The following is a 27,769-nucleotide window of genomic DNA, read 5'->3' on the forward strand; positions in this document are numbered from 1 at the left end:
TGTGTGTGTGTGTGTGTGTGTGTGTGTGTGTGTGTGTGTGTGTGTGTGTGTGTGTGTGTGTGTGTGTGTGTGTGTGTGTGTGTGTGTGTGTGTGTGTGTGTGTGTGTGTGTGTGTGTGTGTGTGTGTGGCTCCGTTTAGAGTGATCTGTGTGTGTTGTGTGTGCATATAAATTGTGTGACCGATGTGTTTTTTTGTGTTTGCATACTGCTGCATATGTCTTTGTGAGTATGTGTGTGTGTGTGTGTGTGAAAGCAGATGCATCATTCTAAAAATGTGTGTATTTAAAAGGTAAACAAATTAAAGGAAACTAATAAGAACATTTTGCAAACACTGTTAAAAGTGGAAACTTGGGACTTAGAGTTAAGAATTCATGTGAGGTCCAGTACCAATTTAGTGTGTGTGTCTGTGTGTGTTTGCTTAATACCTTTTTTGGCTTTTGTAGGTATAAAGCATAAACATGAACCCTTTGGAGCCTACAAAGATGTAGTTGGCAAATATGTACTTTGAATATAGAGATAACTGATAATGCCTGACTGTATTGAAAGGCATGAGTAAGTTCCCTGCAAGCACACACCGTCAAGTTTATTTATTTTTTCACACAATGCCAAACTACATTTTAGTCAGCTTTAGTTAGAACGTGGTACACACATGAAGGTCACTTTAGAAGGTATGTAGAGTTTGGTGCAACATAAAGCAGTTGCTGTCTCTATAATTTTTATTGGAAGCAATGAGCTGGACTGTTCATGTTGTGGAAAGAAGCCATGTTTGGTTATGCATATCATAATGTGCCTTTTTGTAACATTTGTGGATGGTTTTGGATGTGTGAATAGATTAAGAGATGTATTTATTTATTTGCAGCTTTATTTTGGTATTAACTCATATGCCTTGTCCTCTGTAAATTATTTTAATGTCACTGTAATGCCGAAAATGAATCACCCATTGGTATATGTGCACATTTGTATAAATTCCCAAAGTGTTTTTCGATACGTCTGTTACTATTGTGAGAGTAATTAACGCTTAACACAAACGCTGAATAATACACAGTATGTCCAGGTTTGGCATTTAAGTGGTGACGAGTCATTTTTAAATGGGTCTCAGACCAAAAATTTCATTTTATTGCTGCGTTCAGCACAAACTAAATAGATACCTTGCAACATGGGAATATGTAAGTGTTTGTTCTGAAGTTTTAGAAACCTGTTTTTGTGGATTCTGGTATCAGCACATTTGATGTGTAACTCCACAGTGCTGGCTCAGTTCAGGGTGATTTCAAAGGATGAGCACATGAAAAGCAAAGCTTAGTGCAGAAGTGATTGGGTGAGGAGAAATAAGAGTAGTTGTGGAAGAGCTCAATTAGCTCCTCATATCACATTATTTATATTAAACTGGATTTTATCACTGGATTTATATCCCCAAAACAACAGATTTTTAAAACAAAATTATCAAAGAAATGACAGAAAATGTTAGCAGGCTAAAGCAAAGTCTATGGTAATGAGGCACTTTAAAGCGAGGGATGCTGCTGGACTGCCCAATGTGAAATGACAAATCTAGTCAGCTCTTTAAATTTTAAAAATAAGGCTCTGATTTTATCTTCACTTTTACTGAGCACCATGCACACACCTGATGGACGTGAGCGAGAACAGGGTATTATGCACATATTTTACATTATCGGTGGCTCACATTGGCAAATTCTGTCATTGGCAATGCTGTCTAACACCACGTGTTGTGCTTTCGAATGAATAATGGTATTTTTAAGTTACACTTTGGAGCTGTAAATTAACTAATGTAATAAAGAAACAAAGTGTCATCAGACTGTGCATTGTGAAGTGAAATTAAATAAAAATGCTTACCTGCTCGAGGTAATTGCCTATGTTGCTTATGCATAGAAGGACTGTGAATGCCTGTCCTGCATACTACCATAACTTGCATGGCTAAACTGGGGGGGTTGGGACATGCTCATGGCAATTTGGCAGAAAAAAATCTCATGATGCATTTACTGTAGGTGCCAGGTATGATCAGCTAATTTGTGGAAAACAGAGAAAGAAATTGAAGGAGGAAGGAATGGAGGAATGAGAAAAAGTCATCCAGGACACAAAGAGATAGACAAAGTGCAAGAGGTTAGAGAAATAGAGAGGTGATAGAGGGATGGAGGTAACTGTAGAGAAGAGCGCAAGGGGGGGATTTACAATCACTCACATGCTGCGCTCGATCATTCCCTCTTTTGTGCGGTGGACAATGAGAGCCAGGGGTACAGGGCTTAAAAAGGATACGCACACTGTCACAGCCAACAACCCTGGAGAGACACCAGCCAACCCAGAGGTATCAGAAAAAAAAACTTGGACTTACACAGAATCTATTTTTTATTTTACTACTTTCTTTGAAGGTTTAAAAGGCAAATCCACAGCTAAGAACCTGCATTTGGAGAACAAGCGGAACTTCAAAGACCGGAGAGATGAAGTGTGGAGATCTCTGTCTATGGAAAAGATCTTTACAGCTTACAGATTGGGCCTAGGGACCTGTTGTTCGTTCTCGTTTTCTTGACAAACACCAATATTGTCAGACACATTTGGGATTAAGATGAAAAGGTCTTATTCGGATGTGATTTTGGAATATGTTTTTTTTTTCCAAGAGCGGGGAGTACGGTAGTTGAAAACCAGTGTATGAATTCATTGGTTTGCTGGCTGTGTGACAGAGAGCGACACTGCTGACAGTTCAGTTGCTCAGTATTGGAAGATTAGTTTGCAGTGCATGGAGGGGAATTAGTGGCGAACAATGGCTCTGAACTGCCTGATAGGCAAGCTTATTGTCACACAGCAGTTTGGGTCAAGTGCTTTGCTGGCTGTGACCAATATGACAGCTTCACTAAAGAATGAGTCACTCTCTTGTCTAATGTGTGTGTGTGTGTGTGTGTGTGTGTGTGTGTGTGTGTGTGTGTGTGTGTGTGTGTGTGTGTGTGTGTGTGTGTGTGTGTGTGTATGTGTACGAAATGTTCATGTCAAATCTCTGGCTTTTATATTTGAAGAAACATGCTTAATGAGGATCATTTGGGAAAATGACTCTTGCTATTGTTTTTAAACTCTTTAAACACTTGGACATTTAGTTTTGGAGTTTGGTCAGTCTATTATGTCTGCTCAGAAACTACAGGGAGTACTTAAATGAACTTAAACCTGGCTTAAACCAGGTTTACAGCAGGTCAGTGAACACCTCCCATAACTAATGTAACCAACGTCGCACATCCAACAAACTTAAGAAGTTATGTTCTGACGTGGTGGTGGTATACTGGAATGCTTTGTTTTCTTGACCAGACATAGATAATGATGTATAATGGATATTTTTGGCATTCAGGGCATCAAGGAGTAAATTAATGAGTATGACGTCTAAATGATGTAACCCTCCCCCCTCTCTCTTCCCTAACAGTTGCTGAATGTGTAGGAGGACAGTGCTTCCCCTGGCTTCTCCACGATGCTGTATACTTTAGCGGGAGGGGGCACGCTTTGCGGTGTGGCTGCCCTTGTGCTTCTCATTGTTTCTACGGCAACAGACTTCTGGATGCAGTATCGATACTCGGGTAGCTCAGCCAATCAGGGGCTTTGGAGGTTCTGCATTAACCACAAATGCCATGCCCACACCATAACTGTAGGTGAGTACTTCAGAAGTGGCATTTGGACAAGAGGACGAGACCCTAAGGTGCCTAAAGTTTAGAGAAGCAGAGCCGTTTAATCCCCAGACCGACAGGATACATCTGGCTGGGGAAAGTGAAAGAGCAGTCCCCTTCTTGATAAATGACAGTAAATATGATATCAAACACATTGACAGCGACTTACACATGTTGGTCATTTCTGCAGGTCAAAGCATGTTACACCTGTTTAAAAAGTATCCAGATAGATTTACTAGTGACTTGAATTAGGCTGTTTAAAGACATGGCAACCTCATTTTGTTATTGATGGAAAGAAGAGCGGATTAAAGAAAGACTCAGGCGAAAATTCCCCATAGTAAATATATCGAGAACACAAAAGTCAAAATGTCCCAACTGCACAGTACTGCAGAGGAGCTCTGTTTTCTGAGTGTGAAGTCCAGGCCTAAGTGTAAGTATGTGTTGACGTGTATGTGGTCCTGACCTTTTTTGTGTCCAGCCTTCTGGGATGCCACACGGGCCTTTATGTTGCTCGCGGTGCTGAGCTGCTTCGCCGGCGTGGTGCTCGGCCTGAGCGCCTTCACTAATGGCACCAAGAACAGGAGGGTCCGTACAGGCGGCATCGCCCTGGTCCTGTCAGGTAACACACACAATTAGCGTGTTCATCACATTATAAACTTGATTGTTTTTTTTCTAGGCAGAGTGATTATAAGATTGCAGAGTAGTGCCAGTTTGTTTTTTATTTATTTTCTCGAACAATCAACAATGTTGCAAAAGAAAAAAGAAAAAAACCACAAAATTACAATCAGAATTTACCAAAGACCAAATAAATAATAAAAAAGGATAAATTTGAGAAGGAGCAGGCAAAAACATACAGCTTATTAGGACCTTCACAATATCATATTATTACAAAACAAATAGATATGCAAATACAGCATACAATCTTTCAGGTCTTACAATAACTTCCAACAATATACAACAATACCTTTACATTACAATTACATTCCTATGTTTCGGTCTATTCTAACTCTTAATTTCTGTGACTGATTTTTATCTATGTGAGATATATGTGTCTATGTGTGTTTGTTGTGTTATGGTTGTCTAAGCTACTGGATGCCTAAAATTCCCCTTGGGATGAATAATCTATCTATCTATCTATCTATCTATCTATCTATCTATCTATCTATCTATCTATCTATCTATCTATCTATCTATCTATTCCTTTCTGTTAAAGTTAAGTTAACAGTCAGTTCCAAAAACATGTAGGCTTATATGGTTGTTATTTCCTTGAATCAGACTTGTTAGGTTAGGTTATATAGATTGGAGTTTCTTCCATAAATCTATTCTAGGTCTACTCATTTTGATGTTTTTTTTATTTATTTTTCTATTTCCTCTCACCCTCCGTTCTCAGGTTTTCTTGCTCTGCTTGCTTTGGCGATTTATACTGGAGTGACTGTCACTTTCTTTGGCAAACGATTCTTGGACTGGCGCTTTTCCTGGTCCTACATCATCGGCTGGGTGGCCATCATTTTGGCTTTTGCAGCAGGTATTAACTGTTATCAGTTATTAATGTATTTGTAAAAACAAAAAAATTGTTGGCAGCAGCCTGGACAAGAGTATCCAAATATGTGCATTGCAACATTGCACATTCTTTGGTCAGTAAAAAATCCTGTTGTTGCACCTTTAGATATCCTTACTCTGAAGGGAGTAAACACACACTTTAAGTGACTCTGCCAGATACTGTATTGTGCATCAAGATCTAACACTTTAATGAAGTTGTTTATTGGAAAAACTACTTTAGATGACATGGTTACACCGAGGCGGTGTCCATGGATCTGCATTAAACCAGTGGGCTCCCAAATAAGCAGAACTTTAAAGTGTTTTATAGTTATTTAAGTATTTGTAGGATTCAGTAAAACTAACACTGATCCACAACTTAGTAACAAAAGTGTGCTTTTCACTTTCTTTGCCAACAATCATTGGTCATAGTGAGATGAATGTCACTTAAGAATTAAACTATCAGTTATATTTGGAGATTACTGTGTTACTTACTTCGGCTTTTTGATTTATTTTTTTTCAGGTGTGTTTCAGCTCTGTGCTTACCAGCGGACCACGGCAGAACCTGCTCCTTCAAATAACCCGGACAGCTAAACAAGATGAGCATGCCGATTAGGACCGTTCTAATGGATGTCACTGCTGCTTTTGAGTACCTAGAATGGAATAAATAGAAATCATAGACTCCTGTGTGGTTTCACTGAAACTCTGATTCACTGACAATCTTTTTTTTTTATGTTGACCCCAAAATTTTGAAAACATCTTGATAGATAGAGCCTTTATTGTCCCATAGGGATAATCATTTCCACACATCTTCCTCTTCTTTCCATAGCACAGCACCACATCTAAAACACATAAAACGTATAACACATATAGAAAAACATCACATTAAGACACCCATATATAGACATATCAAATCTGCAAACTTTGCAAGGCAACTGAGATGGGGGTTGTAGTATTATAGTTGGTTCAGAATTGTGATAGCGGTGGGGACAAAACTTTCTTTGAAATAGGCTTTAGTCCAGTTCAGTTCTCTGTATCTGCGGCCGGATGGAAGTAGTATAAAGAATGGATTCACGGGATGGTCTGTGTCAGCTGCATCTTACCTTTTTTTTCAGGGTAAATTGTCAGATCTGCTTTTTTGACACCGCGCACCTAGAGCAAATGTTCAAACCCTGATCATTTTTATTTTTTGGGTTGTTTATTTTATTTATCCAGACAAAACAATAGAAAGTGAGAAACATTCCATCATAATACTACTTTTAATTTACTATATTTTTAACATCTCTAACTGAAATAACATATGGACTATTATTAATTTTGCAAAAACACACAAGGACTTCCTGTAAAATCTCCGGGTGATGTGTGCCACTAATCAGAATTAAAATGCCCATTCATAATGTAGTGTAGTTTTCTGCTGTATTGTCTGCATCTAGTGATTCTCCACTGGATGATGGTGTTGTACCACACACACACAAGAGGCACAAACACCACGGCTGTGTGGCAAAGTGAGTTAACATTACTCACACTTTTTGAGTTATTTAGTTCCACTTACTCACCTAATGATGAAAACCCTAGCTGACTGGTTATTAAAAACTTACCAAGTTACCAGTTTGGCTTTGGAACAAACACCCAATCTGAAGCCCAATACACAGCTCAGGAGCAGCACATTTAACAGGTGATGAAGTTGTTAGTCCCTCAGGGAATTTAGGTTATTGATAGAATCTAAGTATATTTTTACAATAAAAAAATAGAATATATAGTATAAGTCACAGGCAACTCGACTTCAGATTGCTTGAAGATGTAGAGGTCTTCAGCTCAACTGAAAAATCTTTTTGCACTAGAGGAAAGATGTCTAAGAAAGCTACAGCTAGTACGGTTAAATTTGACTTTGCACTTCTAAAATATCCTAGTAAGATAGAAGTATAAGTAAGAATGATAAACTATCAAAAGCAATAGTTACAATTATAAGTATAAACAGTAGATTCAGTTGAGTTTTAATGCTCCAAAACTGACGTTTCTGTCAAACCATGGATAATCTGCACTGGAAACACTTTGCAGCAATTCAATGTTTTTTTGTCAAAATGTCTAGATTTTATTTTATTGAATATCAACATTTTAAGTCACTGTCTGTACATGTATAACACAAACTAGGTGTGGAATGCAAATGTTCAGTTTGTTTCCAATTTACATGTGCCATTCCTACAAAAAACGTAACTTGATCAAGTCTTGTGTAGGGACAGCAAAGCAAATACACAAAACATTTACTTTGCAACATTTTTATTTATTTTTTTAACAATAGCAAAGTCATCTCACAGAGACTACTTTAAATTACAGAGAATGCAAATAGGACCATAGTAGAATTAAGGACATGATACAAAATTATTTACAACACTTTGAATAGTGCAAAACCACACATATACTGCCCTCGTCATTGAGATTCTTGCATTGCGAGTCCGTTCAAGGACAGTGGATGTGTGTGCTGCCCCCTGGTGGGAGATTAGAAGAACTGACAGTACTGTATAGGACATGCTGACAATAACCTTTGCTGAATATGAGAATATGACTCTCTTCAAACAGGATGTAGCAAAAGTAAACCCCATCGCTACACCTCGTCAAGAACAGCGTCGACAACAAGAGTGATGTTAAGTCATTGAGATGTGGCGTGGATATGAATTGTTAGGTCAGTTTAAAAAGTGTCAAATGGGGGCAAGCATTCTGAGGAGCTGAATACAGTAAAGTAGTAAAGTCAAGTGAATCTCAATGAAAAGTAGTGTTCTTTCTCAAATGGACATTTGAGAAATCACCAAAGCACGAGACTTTGAAATGACAAAGTAAAAGATAAACCATGTGGCAGGTAGTGCCCACCACCCCTGAGTGAAAACAATTTGTTTTTAAAAAGGTCTTAGCACCGTCAGATACCACAAAACGCCAGCTTTGACATTTCTTCTCTGTCCCGACTGTGACAGGCACAACACATTTTTTTTTAAAGTGCGCTCGCTCGACTGAGCTGCTCCTTTCACTCAAATCTTTTTGTTTCGCTTTTTTTCTTACACAATTTCTTACCCACAAACACCAAGCTCCATTTAAAAACGGCACACAAAGATAAATTACATTTTGCCATGCATAATAATTTGTTGCATATTGAAATTTCGTCTTGGGACCACTTGTTTTTGCTGTTGAAAACGAGGGACCTTACAGCATGCGGGGCTGCAAATTCTCCTCTTCAGGTGACAAGAAGGAGAAATGCATTTACAGTATCAGTCAGGAGTGTCGATATCGACACATTCATGAACATTAGAAATACATTATTGGTGCTACTTGAAATAACCTGAAAATTTGAGAAATGCCACTTGGTCTTCGGGAGGCCCGTCAGAGAAAGAAAGAGGTTCGTACTTGTAACAACGTGGTCAGACTGGACTGGTAGTACATCAGACATCTGAAATTGACTCTCTAGAAAAGCCATACTGATGCCTCTGAGACAACCTACTCGTGTCCTATTGTATCACATATTTGTGCATTGATGATGCATTCGTCCACAGTTGAGACTGCAGGGAAAATAACCTCTGAACATTGATCATCAACGGGGTTAAATCACGCCAAAGACGAGGAAAGTAACACTGCAATCATTGCCGATTGGTGAAAGAGAGAAAGGCTAAGACCATCAGGAGAGTATCACGCCTCCACGGGCTGATCTGATGTTGAGGTTTCAGCTATCATCATTTCAACCCACACCTGATTGGAAAGATAAGAACCATTCGGAGAGCAGTACCCGACAGAATTTAAAAGGACAAAGACAGATTTGTAAATCACGCTGTTGGATGGGTAAATAAGAGATAGAAAGTCATTTTAAAATCCTCGCCGTGCATTGTTAAGTTGGAGCTGTTTGGCTTTGGTTTTCGACGACAGACACGCTGCAACCAGGCAGGGTGTGTATGGATTTTGGTTCGGCTATGTGACTAAATCGTGGCATGTCCATTTGTCTACTAGGAGGAAGTATAGCCCTTCAAGTTAACAAGTTGCCTCTAAAATTGCACAGGTTGGCCATTTTTCCTCTAGCCGACAGCACAGGCCATGTTGGGAGCACAGTCTTGAGTACATTCAATTTCTCCCGCTGCGTCCTGCTGGAAGAGGTTGAAGTAATCCTCCCAACACGTGTCAACCAATCTCTCCTTCAGTCACTGAGTGTTATGTGTCTTGGTACCTATGGAAAGACAAGAGGGAACCAGTTGAGTGCCATATTAAAAAGCACACTAATGGCGCTTTTCCATTACATGTACCTACTCGCCTCGCCTTTTTTGGTTTTCCATTACGAAAAAAAGTCCCTCGTACCTGTGCCAACAGGTACTTTTTTTAGTACCACCTCAGTCGAGGTTCCAAGTGAGCTGAGGCGAGCCGAGAAGGTGTGACGTGAAACCCTGCAGGCTACAGATTGGTCGGAAAGAATCACTGATCACTGCATTGCTAGCGGCAGACGGCATTTTTAAATAGTTTAGCCAGCGGTGTTTTTTTGCTGCCCGAGGCTCCACGCAGAGCTTTCTCCGTAGCATACAAGTGGCCTGATGTTTATACGTGTGTGTCGAGTCGCTGCATGTGTGTGTGGGGAGCTGGTGAGCGAGGGAGAAGTGAGAGAGTGACGGCAATTAGCTCCACAGCGAGTCATATAGTGAGTGCCCTGTTCTTTCTGACCACGGTGGGAGATCTGGAGCAGGAGAATCTCGTTGATTTCATGTTGTTTACGGAGAAGGAGAACCAGAAAATGAGTCAGGGGAAATGCAACGCTACCAAGCCACGCCCACGGCAGTCGCTATGACGACCAGCCAAGCTGAGGCGGTACTAAAATCTGCAATGGAAAAGGGACGCACAGTGTGCCGAGTCGAGGTGAGCAGGTACCATGTAATGGAAAATGCCATAACACTTTAGTATTTAATTACTTGGTAACAAGGCTACTCCCATTACAGGAATTAATTGAACCCGTTTCCTTGAAAGAGAACACAATAATATAAAATATAATAATATAATAAAATATGTAGATATAATCTGCAAACATAGGCAACATTCCTGATTCCTAAGCATCAATACAGTCTTGAGGTGAACAGGATATGGTTATCTTTTTTAGAGCCTTGTGAAACTAAGATTACTTTGTCTTCTGTTTTTTACTTGTATCTTAGTAAGTATACAACACTGACCACCAGGTGGCAGTAATGTGTAATGATTGAGGACCATCTGGGCACAAATAAGGCTGAATCTAATGTCTGAGTGTAGTTGTGAGGCAGAACTGCTGTACTGGGTAAATATAAACTGCTTGCTTCAACTTTTCTATCTCTTTTGCAGCCAACCTATAAGACGGGTATTTATATTAAGAGAAAGACTTCTTACCCGCTCTGTAAAGTGAACTCAGACAGCGCCCCTAGGGATGACAGCTGTTCCTCCAGGGCCACGATACGTAAGCCAATGTAGCCAGAAGACAACAGCAGCAGTACAACCCTGTAACAAAAAAAATAAAATTGTCACACATATTGCCTTTTTCATGCTTACGTATTTACCGTGATAAAGGTCAATGATTTCGGCTGATAGCAGGTACATAGAAAACTAACAGCTCAACACTTGGTTAATGCCTATATTTTTTATAGTCCTTTCAGAAGGCATCAAAAGGACTGCATGTCACAATTGCATATCCATTAACTGCACTGTCAATAAAACATTACCTTTTACAACACTGGAGGACCACTTATTGTATGTAAGCAGGAAGAAGAAGAAAAAAAAAAAAAAAAAGTCTCAACCTTAATGGGTTGCAATATAGTTTAAAGGTCCAATATGTAATATTTGTACTGTAATAAATCCAAAAATGACACCAAGGCCTCATCAGATATTAAGGAAACATGTTAAACTGAAATACTATCTTTTCTGACAACAATGCTAATGTCAATATTTTTTCTTTTTGAAATTTACATTCTGTGACGGAATTTATGTTTATGTTTTGATCTGTGTGTTGTTATCAACGGCCCAGTTTGACAGGCAGGCCGGGTTGCCAGATATACCTGTAAAAACGTAAACCCAGCGCACTACAGCTGTAACGTTAGTACAGCCATGAAAGCAGCAAACAAACGAACAGGATCAACGGAGATAGATTATACATGACATAAAAAAAGAAAACAGCATGTTTCTAACAGTTGCGTGACCAGAGACGTAACAACCCCCTGGTAAATATTGGAGATGTATTTGAAAGATGGAGACAGCTTAGATCCCAAAAGGACGCAGAGTTGGCTTATTTTCTCCTGAACAGGTAAGCATTAGCTTCAGGCTAATTTATCACAGCTACTAGGGACGGGCATTTTTTGTCATTTCAACATTTGTGTACTCACATTGAATTATATAACTAGAGTACCCGAGTTGGTTACTCGCAAAAACAATTGAGACATAGCCAATAAAGTGATCCCGACTGGTCCTGGCTAACGGCGTTATGCTAACCCTGCTAACTGTTAACGTTACCGGGAGGACCAGGCAAGCAACCCATGGCTGTTTACAGCGTGTAGCCTCTTCAGCGGCCGACAACGGTGAGTTATTTTAAACCCACGAGAGGGGGGCTGTAAATCGGAAAGAGAGGACTGTGAGTTTGCAGTGTGTTTAGCGATTGTTGCCGTAATTCTAAGCCAATGAAGTGTGTTCCGTCGGCAAGGTAGTGGTATTTTTAGCGTTTCGTATTGTAATTCTAAGCCGAGGAAGTGTGCCTGACTGGCGTGTGGAGAGGACAGTGAGGTTGTTGTTTTTTTAGCGGTTCATACTGTAATTTTAAGCCGAGAAAGTGTGTCTGTCAGTTGGTTACAGAGCTCAGCGTGAGCACTGGCTTTTATGACTGTCAATATAGCCAGCATCTACCGTTAGCTACTCCGCTGTGCTGTGGAGTAACGTCTGGCTATGTGAGACTAGCATCTACCGTTAGCTACTCCGCTGTGCTGTGGAGTAATGTCTGGCTATGTGAGACTAGCATCTACCGTTAGCTACTCCGCTGTGCTGTGGAGTAATGTCTGGCTATGTGAGACTAGCATCTACCGTTAGCTACTCCGCTGTGCTGTGGAGTAATGTCTGGCTATGTGAGACTAGCATCTACCGTTAGCTACTCCGCTGTGCTGTGGAGTAATGTCTGGCTATGTGAGACTAGCATCTACCGTTAGCTACTCCGCTGTGCTGTGGAGTAATGTCTGGCTATGTGAGACTAGCATCTAACGTTAGGTACTCTGCTGTGCTGTGGAGTAATGTCTGGCTATGTGAGAAAAGCGTCCAGCTACATTGTTGTGAATGCTGCGGTCTCAGCCTGAACTTCGAGTCTGGGCAGGAGGGGGCGGGGGAGACGACTCTCCAGTATTTTGAATTGGTAGTGCAGTAACTATTTTAACCGCTAGCTGCCAGTATTACATACAATATTACATATTGCACCTTTAAGGGACTGCTGTACATTTCTTATGCTAAATTGTCAAGCTTGGACGTAATGCGACTCTACAAGATCACCTAGTGTGTTGCTACTTTCTGAAATTCCTCAGCCTCTCTTTTAAGGGCAGTGACTTCAAGAGTGAGGAGCACATTTAGATTAGCACATAGGAAAGGTAAGATAAGGCGTAGGATTTGACAATAAAGGGAGACAAAGATAGAGAGCAAAAGATAAAACATATTATAGAGAGGAAGTGCTACTCACAAAATCAAGTAAATAAAGAGTAGGGTGTTGAGGTTGTTGGCCTCTCTCTGAACCAGCAGGGATTTGGCCTTTTCTGTTACGTTCCAAACCCACGATCCACCTGAACCCGGAAAACGAAAAGTAAACATAGCATGATTATCAATGCTGTCATGTTGGTAGGATGTAACTTACAGTATGTACAGTACATGCATAGTATAGACATGACTGCGGAGAGCAAGATGCACAATGAAGCTAGGAGCAAACAGAGAAATGATCCCAATATCATGAAAACCCTTATGATTAGAAAGGAAATTATGGGCTTCTTTGTAACTGCAAGATTCAAATATAGACATCTTTCAACTAACACTTTTCCAAATTTATATTTGCCTGCATCTGCTTTGTATCTGGGAATTAAAAACAAGCCACTTTTTATTGGAGGCCCCTAAAGTGCCTAAAATGACAATCAGTTGTCTACTCTACCAGCAACTTTGATAAATAAACCAACCAACCACAGTCAAGAGTTGAGCTGAGGGTTTAGGATTCAGCTGGTAAGTAATTGCAATCTGTATGAATGTCTCACCTGATACTGACAGCTCCTCAAAGGATGAGCTGTCACTCTGCTGCATGTTTAGGTTCCTGAAAGCGGGGACATTCCCATTAGGCACTGCCTCTGAAGAAGGGAGAGAGAGAGAGAAATGGGAGAAAAGAAATCAATGTTAGCCTGCTATTAGACCTTGGACTTTGCACGTCAACTTGCTTTGAAGAGACATGAGAACGGGAGATAACGGCACCAAAACAAACGGCCAACAGTTTTTGGATTTTGGAAGGATTAATTTTACCGTCAACTTCCCAAAAAGATTCTTGCAGGCACTTCAAATGCACCATGGGTTACTTAGAAATACTGTTTAGAGTTCTCTATCATGCAAGATTATTCTAGGTAAAAAGGTAACAGTTGTTACATTAACAACTAGGTTTGCCGTTTTGCATGTAAACATAGTGTAAACATAGACTCTAACCTCTGAGTGGTCTGTGCGGAGGCTGGTCCTGTAAAGATTGTGACTCGGAGCCATCGAATTGGTCCAAGCTGTTGTCCAGACTGGACTGGCTGGAGTTCTGTTGAGATACGAGAGCAAGGAACACTGTCACAAAACTGGTCTATCCTATAATTCAGCCAGATCCACAATGTTTTACTTACAGGGACATTATGTTCTCCTATAAAAATTTTAACTTTGAGCCCTGTAACAATAACGGGAGATTACATGTTTGCAATTTTGAGAAAAGGTCTCTTACCTCAAGTTTGCTCTTATCGAAGCTGTTCTCAGCCGAGGAGAAGATAGGGCTACTATTTGTGCTGCCATCCTGTAACAGAGAGACATGTTTCGATTTTTAGATGTATTAAAACTTGTATTTTTGAAAAGTAACTTATCATGAAGTTAGTTCTGGCGAATGGATTTGATAAGTCCGCATGCTCGGACTTGCATTTAGTCAAAATATAAATAAATGGTTTAGAGCTGTGCAACAAGGTTACAACAGCAGGGTTGCTGCCCTCTTTCCACTGTAAAACTAAACACATTTCCAGAACTATATTTTTTGTAATGAGCAAATATACTGTTTTCCTTTTACCATTGCAGAACTTCTAAATGTCTTAAAACTCTGTAACATTTGACCTGAGCAACTCACCTCTAGCTGAGGAGATACTGAACGCAGCAGCTGATAACATGATTCTCTGTTCCGCAGCGACACAAACAGGTACTGAACAATGAGAGGGAATTAAAAAACAAAAATTAGCCATCTGCCAAACACGGTCACTGATTAGATTACATCTAAAGCTTACATTTGACTTCAACCATCTCTAGTTATTAAATAGACTGTATGGCCATCACAGGTAAACTGAGAGGCCTGTGTGGGGCTGTAGGTGAGAAACTGACCTTGTCTCCTTCTGTGGTGCGAATCGACAAGGCGTTGGGTACCAGTAAAGCGGTGTTCTGCTTCTTCACTATGTGGATGCAGGAAACGGGAATAACTAACTGCAAGAGGACACAGCCACAAAACAGAAAAGGTTAGGGAAAGTGTGAACAATGTGGTGAAATACCAATCACAAAAAGAAATCAAATTATTTACATATGTATAGCCAGGGCAGAGCTGCAGCCTACCTTAGTGTCCTTGAGCAGAACAGAGGAGTAGAAACAGGCATTGGTGTCAGTGATGTACAGTCGACCATGGTAGGGCACTTCCTTCTGCAGGGCACAGATGTATGCTGGGAGAGGAAAGGAAGACAAACGCCTTAAGTTTTAGGTGGTTCATTCTTCTTGTCATTTATTCTCCCTTTCCTTTTTTGATTGTTTACCTACCATGTATCAAGTCTTCACTCTCGGAAATTTCTGGAAACAACTTGTGGAATGTCTTGTTGTGCTTCATGAAACTCTAAAAGAGAAAAAACAATTTAAGCAAAAATCCAGACCCTTCAGCAGAGCAGCTTTCACCCAACAACATCATGGTGCACTACAAGTACCACAAAGGGCTGTACTTCCACCTGAAGTATGATAATCTACTTCAAATGTTTAAATGAAAAGATGTGGACTTACACTTTGTGTGCCAGTGCCCTCCGTCCTCTCAAAGCCTCTGCTGTCATCAAATGTCTGCGACCTGCCGAGAAAAAGAAGTGTCAATTTGAAAAGGAAGTCTGTGGTTTCAGCAGGTTTATGTGAGAAGATACAGACAGACTACACGACTTGCCTACATCTCCATGCCAAATGAATATTTGAGGACAAAAATCATTTAGTGTAAAAAGGATTAGTTCCATATTTGTTTTGTAACTACAGTACGTTTTATCCGACTATGGTGGCAGGGCAGTGGGGGCTCGAAACTGCCCAAAGTAAGTAAGGCAGTGTTCACCATGCCCACTCGGAAAATTCTAGTATTTGTAACAGGCCTTTTTCACAGGCCAGATGAAGACATGAAAGGGGAGAGAGAGGGGGGGATTGACATGCAGCAAAGGGCCGCAGGTCGGAGTCGAACCCGCGGCCTCTGAGTCGAGGAGTAAACCTCTATATATGTGTGCCTGCTCTACCAGCTGAGCTAACCCAGCCACTAACAGGCCTTTTTCTTGACTGAACTTTGGTTAGTGTTGAGGTTACTCAATCCAAAATGACGTTGCAAGTGGCTGGGTAATCACATTGTCACGTAGGCAGCAGTTGGGGATGAATAACACTCTTCATACCAACACAAATCTAGCTGAAACATTTGAATCATGTGAGAAGACAGTCGGTGTACAAAGCTGTTCAGTCATGAGTGTGTCACGACTGAACACAAGCTGAGAGTTCGGTCTTGTGATATGTGTTGAGAATAGCCTCCACTCCACTCATCCCTTGTCATTTTCATTCCAAGACTGAGAAAAAGTATTTTCCCCACATCGGATAAGACTTGTTAAGAGTCTGCGAGGTTTATCACTTACATTTCAGTTTTTAGATTTTAAAACAACTTACGGTGAATATGTGTGAAAGTAAGACCTTCTCTTGGCTGAATGTTTGAATCTGAATGTAGATCTGTGTTTTCACAAGTGGTTCATCGCGGATCTATGAATACAAAAACTTTGGCACTCACATAGAAGCAATAAAGAACATTATTTAGCTCTGAGTGCCAGAGTTTTTTGTTTTCTTCGATCTTTGTCACTGCCGTGCACGCGATTCACTGTCATGTCTAAGATTTAGAGTTCTGCAAAACATTTAGCACAGTCTGTGTGTGCTTGTGAAGGATTATATTCAAAAACATTTAAGAGCTTCAAGGCTTTATTTTTTGATCATTTGAGTCATTGATTTTTTTGTTGTTGTTGCATTTTGTAGAATTCCCACTCTTTTCCCATCAGTCCTACCTGATGGCTACTTGTCTGGTGATGGTTTTGTGCGGTTGCTGGAGGTCGAGCTGGGACGCCTCCATGCTCAGGTCTTTCCTGCTCTTCACCTTCTTGATGCTGCCATTGCTTGAGCTGCTCCTGCTTTTCTTCACTTTGGCTGGCAGCCCGCCACCACTGCTCTCTACTGGGTAGCTGCTGGACATTGAAAAATAAATAAATAAAGATTTAGAAACATGCAATATATTGTTTTACAATCATTTTCGTGTGCACATTCACTATGCATGGGGAATTTCTCTAAGAAGACTTACAGCAAGGACATTACAAAACAAACAGCACGATTACACCCACTGATAAAACTTTACTTCTGTGGAAAAATGACTCTAACCCAGCTGAAAACATGAAAACAGATGACAAAGACCTAAATGATAACATATTAAAATAAGACAGGAAGAAGTCAGTGTAGGAAATCGACACCAGCCACCATCTGAATGAACCTAGCTCTATTACGGTTAAAGATGCCTGTAGCAATCTCCTGTACTCTACAGAGTGTCATCATCTAGCACCAAACAACAGTCATTAAACAGATCTTAGTAACTTAAATCACTCCAATTCTACTCAACTTAAAACCCTATGTATTGACTGGACTGACAATTGGCAGACAATGGGCTTATCTTTATGGTGTGCTGGGAAAGATTACACAAAGTTGTACTGATATACTCTGCGTCAACGCTCCGGTTGTGGCTGTACGAGTGCACCTCCTGGCTGCTTTACAAGCTGATCAACGTAGGCTCATGCTCCAAAACTGACAAGGCAAATATGCCATTTCAATAAACTGTAAAACAAGCCAGCCTGTAAAAAGGAAGGTTGCAGGATTTACTACAGCCAAGGAACTCTTTTAAGGCCATGATCTGTCATTGACCAAAACTAACAAGCCACAAATGCATAGATAGATTGAAAGAGAGTTTGCTAAAATCTAATGACACAATCTAAACATGTAAATCATATTAACAATGACGATACAGGACTAATATGAGACTACACAAATCTCCATCTCAAAACTACTAAAGACAAACAACAAAGACCACCTTACCTGGTCAATTTAAATCGCTTTGATGAACGAAAACTCATATAGCCACCGACAGTAGGCATTTCCTTTTCCTATAGAATCAATCCCAACTCAAAACGTTTTGCTATCTCCAAGCTATGCTTAATGGCCTCACGCCATCAAAGCTGAGAACTTTTAAAATAAAAGACACAGAGATAATAAAAACGTCCAAAAAGATTTGTATAGTTCTCTCGGTTTTAAATGTGTGGTCCAAGATGAGTTGTTGTCCTAGTTAAGTCAACGTTTCCTTTGCCACATCCTGCCAGAAAAAAAAAAAAAAAAAAACAACCTGTTGCTGTACTGCAGTGTGAAAGTGCTTGTACAAGGAAACAACTTTGTGATGAGAATGGTGTGACACTCCGTAGTGGGTGACGTTAAACTCAGCCACTCCCCCAACCACTCCCCCAGAGCCATGCACACGCATGCGTGCACACACACAGACACACACACTTAAGAAAACAAGGAAAATCCACTGACAAACTTCATCCAACATCAAAATCCGGTCTTGTTGGTATTTGTTCTGGTGTGGCAAAGCACTGCAGAGACTTCATAAAAAAAAAAAAAAAAAAAAAAGCTTTGTGTGTTATTAAAGAGTACTTGTGAGGTGCTCAGACTGGCCCGATCTAGGAGTGGTATATTATCCGTCTCCCCTCAGGCAATGAATCATACCAAGGAGATAGCAGAACAACACAACATAACCTCAAGTCTTCCTTAAACACACTCAGGGTGTTAAGAACTTCAAAAGAAATCATTTGAAAAAAGGGACACAGCCTCTCAACAACTAGCAGCATAATAAAAAACAGGCTACTTAAGAGTGCATAGGCTGTTTCACTGCCCAAGTCCTGCACATTATTTATAAAAAAAATAAAGAAATAAAAAAAAAAGAAATCAGTCTGGGTTGATGAGGAGTTTGTGCTACTATCTTTTATCCCATCAGTTATCCTTGAACAATGTATGTACCGCATCAACTGAGTGAGTGGAGAAGGTCAAAGAGAAAGAGAAAAACTGATTGGGTGGCATCTTTACACTTGAGGTGGATGGCAAACCTGTAACCAGTCCTGACTGTCTGACTATGAAATTGCAACCAGCAGCACTTCCTTATATCAGTACAAAAAGAGCTTTTAATATAAAAAAATAAAAAAATACATTAAAGAACTGATGTCCTGCTTGTGTATTTGAATCTAGTTACATTCTTAAGTGTCATGAAAGTTAGTTATTAATCATGTTAAGTAAAGTCCTATATTCTAAAATATAAAGTACTTATAACTTATATACTTTACTTGGATTGGGGTGGCAGCTAAATCGTGTTTGCAGCTGCTACTGTGGTCCTACTTGACGCCCTGCTACGCCCTGCACGGCTACTATTATTTCTAGTGATAGTTCTATTATCTTTATTGTTACCATAATTGCCACTGTTCATCATATCTGCTAAAATGATTATGAATCATACTTCTCTACTGTATCAGTGTCTCTGTGTCCCAACCGGCAGCGGCAGATGGCCACCCACTAAGAGTCAGGGTCTGTCCGAGGTTTCTGCCTGTAAAAAGAGTTTTCCCTCGCCACTGTCCCACCAAATGCTTGCTCTTGGTGGGGAACTGTTGGGTCTTTGCAAATTGTTGAGTAGGTCTAGACCTACTCTATCTGTAAAGTGTTATGATTTGACACTATAAATAAAATTGAATGAATTATAAAATATCAAGGCAATACCATATTAGTAAACTTTGGGGCAAGTAAGCTACTATAGCTGGTGTTTAGATAAAAGGTAACACACTGTGAGAACTATTTTATAATGAGTGCTGAACCATTGACCAGGCAGTCAACCATTGACTGTGCTCATATATGCTCACCTGAAACCATTTAAAGTGGCAGGGCAATATAGGCAGTATTTAAAGACTATTGACCGTTTGAATTTCTCAACAACTTCCTCTCTTTACTCAGGACTAACCCTAACCATTAACACGGTCACGTTGAAGCGGCTTCCTGTAACACTCGGGCAGCCGCCAGCACTCATCAGTTCTTTCAGATGGATGTGCTTTATATTTAAGAAGCACTCAGCCTTAGGTTAAGGGTTGCAATTTTTCTACAGATTATGGAATTTTAATTGAATTTCTTGGTAATATTGTCACAGTAAAGTCCCTGCACTACTCTGATGACCGCTCCTCAGACTATGATTATCTGTACCCTCATAAGCATGCAGTTTGTGTCAAAACACGCAGACAGTCTGGCAGTCAGCCACTCAATAATACTGTGTAGGTTTATTGCAGAGGTTCCGAGAAACACCGTCATATAGAAAATGATGATGTAAGAACCAAGAGTGAAACGAAAGGAAAGACTATAACCTATAAAAGTGTTCAAGGCCACAGCCATATAAAAATGTTCAGGGACACAGCCATTAAGGGTGAACAGGTGCGTGACAATAACCAGTGTAATAATCAAAAGGTTAAAGCATGGAGAAAAACCTTCTTACAAAATTAACTATGCAATGCATAGTTCATATTTACAAAGCTTGAGGTAGCCTGCCTGGATTGGGTGCGGTATGGCCAGACAGAAGCCTTGACCTCTGACCTACTTACTTGTTGGAACACTATGACCACCTGACCTGACACAATCAACGTTAGGCATAGTTGTACCCCCAGGCCTGACATTTCAAAGCAGGCATAGGCAAATCAAATTCTCTGCAGCAGCAGGATTAAAATGGACATGCACGGGGTAATAGAGGCAAATTTATCTGGACTTGCTTCAGAGTGGTGGGGGTTACAGAACAAACGGCAACCTCACATGAGACATGTTCTGTGAAATAAAAGATTAGTGACAAACACATTGATCCATTTCTTTATCTGCAGTTGTTCTGGTATCATCTTAGAGACCAGACAAATCAATTCATCACAGATGCAAACTGGATGTTGATCACAATTTTTTTTGGATTTGAAGCACTGATATGAGACTGATGACCAACAAAACTACTTTTCCAAAGTTTCCCCACAGTGGAAAATAAAACAAATTGGCTAGGTTTTCTCCCTATTTGAAAACAACGAGCCTACATTTCCTCAACGTTGCTTAAGTTAGCGCTTCCTTATCGGAGACGGGTTGAGAAGTACTGTCTGAGATCAGAAATTGGATATGTGTGCTCGCCTTACCTTCCCAGATCCTCAGAGCAATGAGACTCGGCCACAGCGCCCTGTTGGTTCAACAAGCCTTTCCCTCTCTCCATAACCAACCGACTTCTCCCTCCACGTTTTCCACGATCTCTAAAAGCTTGTAGTCTGGTCCAGGCAGCCAAATGAGTAGGGCAGCTGTATCTTTTGCACTTAGACCCTGAGCACTGAGCCAAAAATACAAGGGTGTAAAGGTCTGTTTTACTGCATGTTTTAGAGCACCAAAGGGCACAACGTGAAGATAGCGCCAGAAACACACAGCAGGAAAGTAAAAAAGAAACAGGGGGTGAAAAGACTAGTTGGGGTTCAAGCCTGAAATGCCCTCCCAAGCTTTGTCCTTTCAGAGTCCTTTCTCAGTCTAGATATAATGGAAAACAGCTACAACAGTAGGGGGTAGACGGTGGAAATGTGGGGGTGAGAGAAACAGTGCTCGGTTATTCTCCGTTTAGAAGGCCAAACAACAAAATTCAATGGCCTGTTTTACATGACAACAAGAAGATGGCTTTAAAAGCAGCCGGTGCAATGTGCATGACAATGGCTAGCACATACTCTTTGTGGATGATGTAAATGGAGCCATCACATACAAGACTATTTGTGTTTGACTAGAGGGAAAATGGGAGAAAAGCAAAGAATAATTTATAATGAAAAGCAGTGGATGAACATAGTACACTATGTACTGTAAATGTAACAGACCCGTTTCATTCACAAACCTCACCTGAGTGCTGCAGTTCAATTGGCCATTTCTATAACTATTAAAATCACTATTCAGGAAACTTAAGATAAAGTACAACTGCACTCGTGACATCAGTCCAAATTTAGCCACCATATATCATCCCTTACCTCTCCCGTCTCACCAACGCCTGCCATGTTTTCACTGTACAACTCTCGTTGTGGAGCTGCAGGATGAACGCGGTTATGAATACATTTTGCCATAATCAAAATGGCACAGGTTTGTTCCTTGCTACAGCCATGTGGCCTCTCAGAGTTCTTGTGCCTGAAACTGAAACCCCAACTTGCTCACCAACAGACTACACATTTGTCCTGTGTCCCAACAACTTAAAACACTCAATGTTGGATTGCAGGCTATGAGATGTCAAAGGTTAATTGGGCCACTGTTTTATCCTTTAACCCCTGCTATCCCCGATGGCATAAAGTCACTTCCTAAATCTCTGCAGGTCCAGGGACCACCAAGGATCCTTCAGGGTGTTCCAGGGGGTCCCCAGCAAAAAAGGGAATCATTCATTTTCACTATAGTTTTATCAATAAGTTACACAATGACATAATGTATGACTAGTTTGGTCATGCTCTCCATTTTATCTACAGGTCAGACTGCACAATGCTTGTGAGGGGGTGCAAGGGCACTTCTCATGATATTCATCTATAAACTTCTGAATTGCACAAATTAAAATGCATGTGCACAAGGCTGACACTGGCCCTCTTATGGTATAAAACAGGGCAGGAAATACCTCTTTCTAGTTATTGATCATTAATATTTAAAGAATAAATCACTGGCAAGTTATATATTAAAATCTACACTAGAATTATAAAATTATGTTTAAATTCACTGGAAACTAGTTTGGACTGACATGGCGACCGATTGCTCCAGCCGACAAAATAACTCTTCCGGGTATAGAATTATGATGCTTTGACTTGCTGTTCCGAGATGGGACATATGATCCCAGGAGTCCTGCTGCAGACGTCAGCTGTTTAGTGCTAGTGCCCTTTACAGGCAACATTACTGCTCCAACAACATGAGCCCCAGGTTTAAATGTGAGGCTGACAAACGTTTTACATCCACGTAATCTCCATGAAATCAGAGAATTTGCAAAACCAGATAGTGTGAGAGCACCATCTTCTGGAGAACCGTGGATAATTTTTGTCATGTCATGAACAGCCGATTCCCCCATCATCCAATCAAAACTACCATAATCCCAAAATTTTTTTTAAAAAGCAGCTGTGCTTCATTGAGCCCAATGGGATAATTAATATATTTCAAGTTTTTTGCAACCACGCACACACACCTGAGAGTCCTAATCTGTGATAATCTAGTTTAGTTTTCTGTTATTTTACCTATTTTAAAAATCAGAAACTGACAAATTATTGCCAAAATGCGAAAATTTAAAATATTATTCTGGGTTGGACTGAAAGTGATTCTGTATATGTATACATGCATGCACAGACACGTGCATGTGTGCGAGCTTCAATGGAGCAGTCATGAAGGGTAAGGAAGCGAGCCAGTGGTCATGGCGAAATCAGCTGCTGGAAAACTGCGTGTGCATGTGTGCCAAATGGAATAGAGCGAGCCTGTGTACATGTGTTACAGCAACAACTGTGTGAGTGGGAAGTCATGTGGCCTTGTGCATGCAGCATCACCCGCCACTTCCTCTGTGCTAACTGGACACAGAGAGGGTCTTTCTTCATGGCGACTCAAGAGTACTTTCAGCTACCAGGCATGTGAGCTGGAGGGGGGCGTGGTGGTGGCTGCAAAGTCCTGCCTGACTTTAAAATCGTTAAAAGTATTCCATTTCATGGAATCTACTGTATCCAAGGGGGGCTTGGACTGAATCTACAGTAGAATTGTGTTGATCTCAACTCCTCAGAGCAGCAGGTTGTCCAGGTAAATAATCATATCCAAAACTGTTAGGCTACATGTGCCTAGGGTGAAACTTTTTTCTGAGAAGAGTGGATTGCATTTTTCTTTCTTTGGCTGTTTTTCCTACAGATACTTCAACCTTCAATGAGCAGCTTACCGTGACACAGTGATGCCAAGGATGTATTCCTACTTTCCAAAAGGACTGGGTTTATCTTGAAAGCAAGTTACTATTTAAAAAAAAAAAAAAAAGCACCCAGCTTTTAGATAAGCTTGCATGTGTCTGAAATTAGTCTGACCTATGGCAACTTAGCTACTTTAGGTAGAATTCACCAGGCTACTTTGAGTACCAAAAGGTGAAACAGTTAAGAAGAATATAGCCTTTCTTGGCTCTGTGACAAGTGGTGTTGTCATTAGGACTTTCCTGACAGAGGCAACACACAATTTCAACTGTGACCAGCTGGTTAGTACGCAACCCCTCATTGAGCGATAAATAGTTGAGCAGATGTGGTTTTCATCCTCTAACTTGGGGTTTGCCCTGGGAGCATCTTCCTGGAGCCAACAGAACGCCTGCAAAGCAGCCCCACCCAGCCTATTCCAGGCTCCTCCGTCTAAACAAGCTTTGCAGCAATGTTCTTCCCTGTTGAAACATGGCCATTCATATTTTACCACTGTGTGCATTACAAACCTGTATGCAGCGACTTACAATGAGCTGGCAAGTAGCCGTTTAGTTAAAACATGTGATGCACTCATTTCCTACCTTCAACTACTTGGCTACTCACGTTTAACTGTAACACTTTTTTTGTTGCCATTTTCACCTTCATAAAAAGAAAGATTTAAGAACAAACTGACAAGAACATAGAGCGGAATAAATGACTATAGATGGATACTGCATTTACATGATAAGATCCTTGGCTCACTGAGGCCTAGTCTACAGTATATCCCTGACGTTCCACTTCCGGGATTGCTCCGCGGCCGCTGGAAAATCTGCTGGATTTCACTCATTTAGACCGGATATCCGTTGCCTTGGCATTTTAAACTCCGGTCGATTTATGAGGACTACAGTTAACCTTTTCTCAGATCTCTGCAGGGTAAATCCAGACAACTAGCTAGACTATCTGTCCAATCTACATTTTCTTTTGCTTGACTAAAACAACTTTTAAAACGTACACACGCTCCACCAAAACAAGTTCCTTCCGAGCACATTTTGCAGCTTTTCGCCGGTGCTTAGCACCGCCTAAGACGATTGTGATTGGTTTAAAGAAATGCCAATAAACCAGAGCACGTTATCCTCCCATCCCGAATGCTATGTGGAGTAGCCAGACTCTCCTCCAGCTCGCTTTGGAGGAAAGCGAGACTAACTGAGCCCTGACATAACACACATTTACGTGTGTGTGTTGTGGGAACAGATAATCACCCCACATACCATACTGCAGACACATGATAGCTATGCTGATAAGCAGCAGGCCAAGACTGATTGGGAGGGCTCTTGTACTCCATCAAATGGCTATGTATGGGGAGGAAAGTGAAAGGCCAAGCTCAGAGGATGAGGTGTACTAACAGTGAGAATTTGCATAACACCATGTACCATCTTTTCTGGGAAAACATAAGACGTACCAGACAATATATGTGTGCATGTTTAAAAGAGTGTATGAGTGAATGTGGTTGTGAACAAATGTGCCCCTGCCAGGCTGGTCTGCTGTGGATCTCAATAGGGCTGGATCATCCATTACAGAAGGACAAAAAAAGTGATGCCAATCTCACCGATATACATTCTGAGCAGGAGGCACAGGCGAGATTAAGAACCAACCAGATCTGGACTAGCATCCCTTTATGGCACTCAAACATATGCAATGCTGTTTATTTACACTGCCTAGAATAGATTAGCCAGGTACGAGACACTAACAACACATGTATTAACACCACTTTATAGTGCTATAATATGGGCCAATCATTGTGTTCTTGGAAATGGCCCAATGAGAAAGGACACTAATGAAACCCCTTGCATTGCGTCTGTACAAACACTTAAAAAAAGGCCAAACATGAAACTAAACCCACGAAAATACTTCCAAGATAAATGGCCACCATTATGCTAACAAGCATTTGTATTTTACCACTAAAAAGCATTTTATTTAGTGTTATCCAAGTTTGTCTTTAAGCATTATACATATATTAACGATGATCAGGTGTTTAGGTCACCAACAGTTCAAACATGCCCGTTAGCTAGGCCAACAACGTAACATATAGCGTATGCTTAACAACAGAGTGTAGATTCTCCATTTGTGCTAATGCAACGTTAACGTTACATTAAATATTGCAAATCTAGGCTACTCACAACAGCCACCGTCTACAACTACCAAGTGTATTTTAACTCAGAAGCCAACAATTACTGGTTGTTTAACGTTACGGTTTAATATCAGTGCCAGTGAGTGTAATTGATTGTAACGTTAGCAAAAGAATTGATATGCCAACACATTTTCATTCCGGCGTGTTGCTAACCTGCTAGCATTATCTAACGTTACTCATTGACTGAAAGACGTATTCTCCCCTTACGTAGGTTTCAGTTCAAATCAATTCTACAAACACGTTTCCTGGTGTGTGTTAAATAGCACCATAACATAAGATAAAACAATCCAATCTTATCGGACAGGTTGTCATCGGTAAATGAATGCTAATGTTAACCGTTAGCATCCACCCTGTTGATGTTGCTTACCGTTAGATAGCGTTTCATCTCGCCACATTCACTCCGCCTACCTTTCTTTCATGAAATGCTTGATTCTGACGATGGCCTTCTCGTCGATCTTCCTGAGGAAAGTTTTCAACCTGTCTCTCTTGTTTTCAAGCATTCTTCCCTCAACCAGAGGTCGACGTTCCACGCCAGACTCCACCGTTCTTGTTTGGCTTCTGCTTCCTTTTTTTTTTTTTACCCTCACTCCATCCACGGCTGATTATGATAATGAGCCTATATCGGACCAAGTCGGCCGACCAATCAGCGTCGGATATGACTTGTGAAAAAAAGTCATGTCAGCCCGGTTCTCCAATCAGAACGGGGTAGATGACTTTGACCGACCGCCCATTACCTTATATGGTAGTCGGGTTGTCTCCTTCTTGACTCTTCTTAAGGCCTGTGTTATAATTGTGCTGGTTATCTGGTCCTTTAAATAAATGATTTGCATGTAGTTTTAACGTCTCACGTTTGAACCACTTGGGGAATACACATTGTGATTTCACAATAGCGTTTATTATCACTGATAATAAACGCTATTGTTCAGCATATCAGCATAGTATGATAATCACACTATGCTAAATCTTAAAGATAACCACTGGTACACCAGGGTGGGGCTGTTTTATATTATTACCATAATATTAATAATAGTAACATAAAATAGCACACATGTTTATCTGAATAAGGTATACTGCTGTTTATTTTTGAAATTACATAATTACATTTATGCTTTGAAACCAGAACAAATAGCGGTATTCCTTTGAAAAGCGCAGAACTGAGTAGTAAAAGCTGGCAGCAGCCATAAAGTTCAAAAGTGAAATGACTCTTATCTCATGAATTATAATGAGCCAGGAAACAAATGAGCATTTATCCCTGTTCTTATGAAGGGAAGTGGAAGCTAGTGACTCAGAAGGCTAGTCAATTGCTCAGTTGGTGGCTTTTATTCTAATGCCACAGCATGAAACACTTAATTTCGGCCCAGCATTGTGCATGCAGCTATAGTGAAGGGTCAAGTCGTTAACTTCCCCCTTAAGGCTGATTTATACTTCTGCGTAAAATCTACGCCGTTACTACGTACGTTGGTACGAATGTTGGTACGTGAAGACACAAATCTACGCCGAACCCTACGCCGTTGCCTGACGTGCACTTCTCGAAAAATTTAACTACACGTTGCAGCTACGCACGTCGCTCGGCCATGGCTTGGAAGCGTTGCATTTCCCCCGACTCATTTCCTGGTTCTCCTTCTCCATAAACAACATGAAATCAAGTAGAGAGTAAAATTTTCCTGCTACAGATTTCCTACCGTGGTCAGGAAGAACAGGGGAGACACTTTGTTTCTTTCACTATGACTCTATAGAGTCTGTACTCGCTCCAAAGCTAATCGCAGTCACTCTCTCACTTCTCCCTCGCTCTACCACACACTCCCCACACACACACAAACACACACACACACACACATGCCGGCTCGACGCACACACCAGCG

At 40.7% G+C, this 27,769-nt stretch overlaps 2 protein-coding genes across 5 annotated transcripts; one reads left to right on the forward strand and one right to left on the reverse strand.

Annotated features, from left to right (window-relative positions):
• The first annotated feature begins 3,227 nt into the window (after nt 1-3,227).
• On the forward strand, nt 3,228-5,798 carry lim2.2 (lens intrinsic membrane protein 2.2). 2 transcript variants are annotated; one of them, XM_028588461.1, is made up of 5 exons: nt 3,228-3,272; nt 3,416-3,638; nt 4,132-4,272; nt 5,044-5,178; nt 5,713-5,798. In XM_028588461.1, exons 2-5 carry the CDS (start codon nt 3,461-3,463, stop codon nt 5,781-5,783), a joined length of 525 nt encoding a protein of 174 aa, XP_028444262.1. In that variant the 5' UTR covers nt 3,228-3,272; nt 3,416-3,460; the 3' UTR covers nt 5,784-5,798. The 2 variants fall into 2 exon arrangements, with proteins under 2 accessions (XP_028444262.1, XP_028444264.1); XM_028588463.1 differs by lacking the exon at nt 3,228-3,272 and adding an exon at nt 3,278-3,317.
• A 2,099-nt stretch (nt 5,799-7,897) lies between these two features.
• On the reverse strand, nt 7,898-26,544 carry si:zfos-943e10.1 (GRAM domain-containing protein 2B). 3 transcript variants are annotated; one of them, XM_028587293.1, is made up of 13 exons: nt 26,316-26,544; nt 16,730-16,903; nt 15,444-15,504; nt 15,210-15,282; nt 15,012-15,115; nt 14,787-14,885; nt 14,539-14,610; nt 14,149-14,217; nt 13,875-13,971; nt 13,439-13,528; nt 12,880-12,979; nt 10,566-10,673; nt 7,898-9,390 (listed from the first exon to the last, which is right to left on the reverse strand). In XM_028587293.1, exons 1-13 carry the CDS (start codon nt 26,405-26,407, stop codon nt 9,375-9,377), a joined length of 1,155 nt encoding a protein of 384 aa, XP_028443094.1. In that variant the 5' UTR covers nt 26,408-26,544; the 3' UTR covers nt 7,898-9,374. The 3 variants fall into 3 exon arrangements, with proteins under 3 accessions (XP_028443094.1, XP_028443093.1, XP_028443095.1); XM_028587292.1 differs by having other exon boundaries at nt 16,730-16,906; nt 26,316-26,542; XM_028587294.1 differs by lacking the exon at nt 26,316-26,544 and adding an exon at nt 17,802-18,128 and having other exon boundaries at nt 16,730-16,906.
• Nucleotides 26,545-27,769: the final 1,225 nt, after the last annotated feature.

Source organism: Perca flavescens, chromosome 9 (assembly GCF_004354835.1).
Source record: "Perca flavescens isolate YP-PL-M2 chromosome 9, PFLA_1.0, whole genome shotgun sequence".
Classification (NCBI taxonomy): Eukaryota; Metazoa; Chordata; class Actinopteri; order Perciformes; family Percidae; genus Perca; species Perca flavescens.

What these genes read in the sequence shown, in the direction of transcription:
- si:zfos-943e10.1 (XM_028587292.1), bottom strand. Translation starts at nt 26,407, where the DNA reads ATGCTTGAAAACAAGAGAGACAGGTTGAAAACTTTCCTCAGGAAGATC. An exon ending in AAGCATTTCATGAAAGAAAG is followed by an intron (nt 16,907 to 26,315) that starts GTAGGCGGAGTG and finishes TTCAATGTCCAG; the next exon opens with CAGCTACCCAGTAGAGAGCA. An exon ending in TCGATAAGAGCAAACTTGAG is followed by an intron (nt 13,972 to 14,148) that starts GTAAGAGACCTT and finishes GTATCTCAACAG; the next exon opens with AACTCCAGCCAGTCCAGTCT.
- lim2.2 (XM_028588461.1), top strand. Translation starts at nt 3,461, where the DNA reads ATGCTGTATACTTTAGCGGGAGGGGGCACGCTTTGCGGTGTGGCTGCC. An exon ending in TGCCCACACCATAACTGTAG is followed by an intron (nt 3,639 to 4,131) that starts GTGAGTACTTCA and finishes TTTTGTGTCCAG; the next exon opens with CCTTCTGGGATGCCACACGG. An exon ending in CATCGCCCTGGTCCTGTCAG is followed by an intron (nt 4,273 to 5,043) that starts GTAACACACACA and finishes CTCCGTTCTCAG; the next exon opens with GTTTTCTTGCTCTGCTTGCT.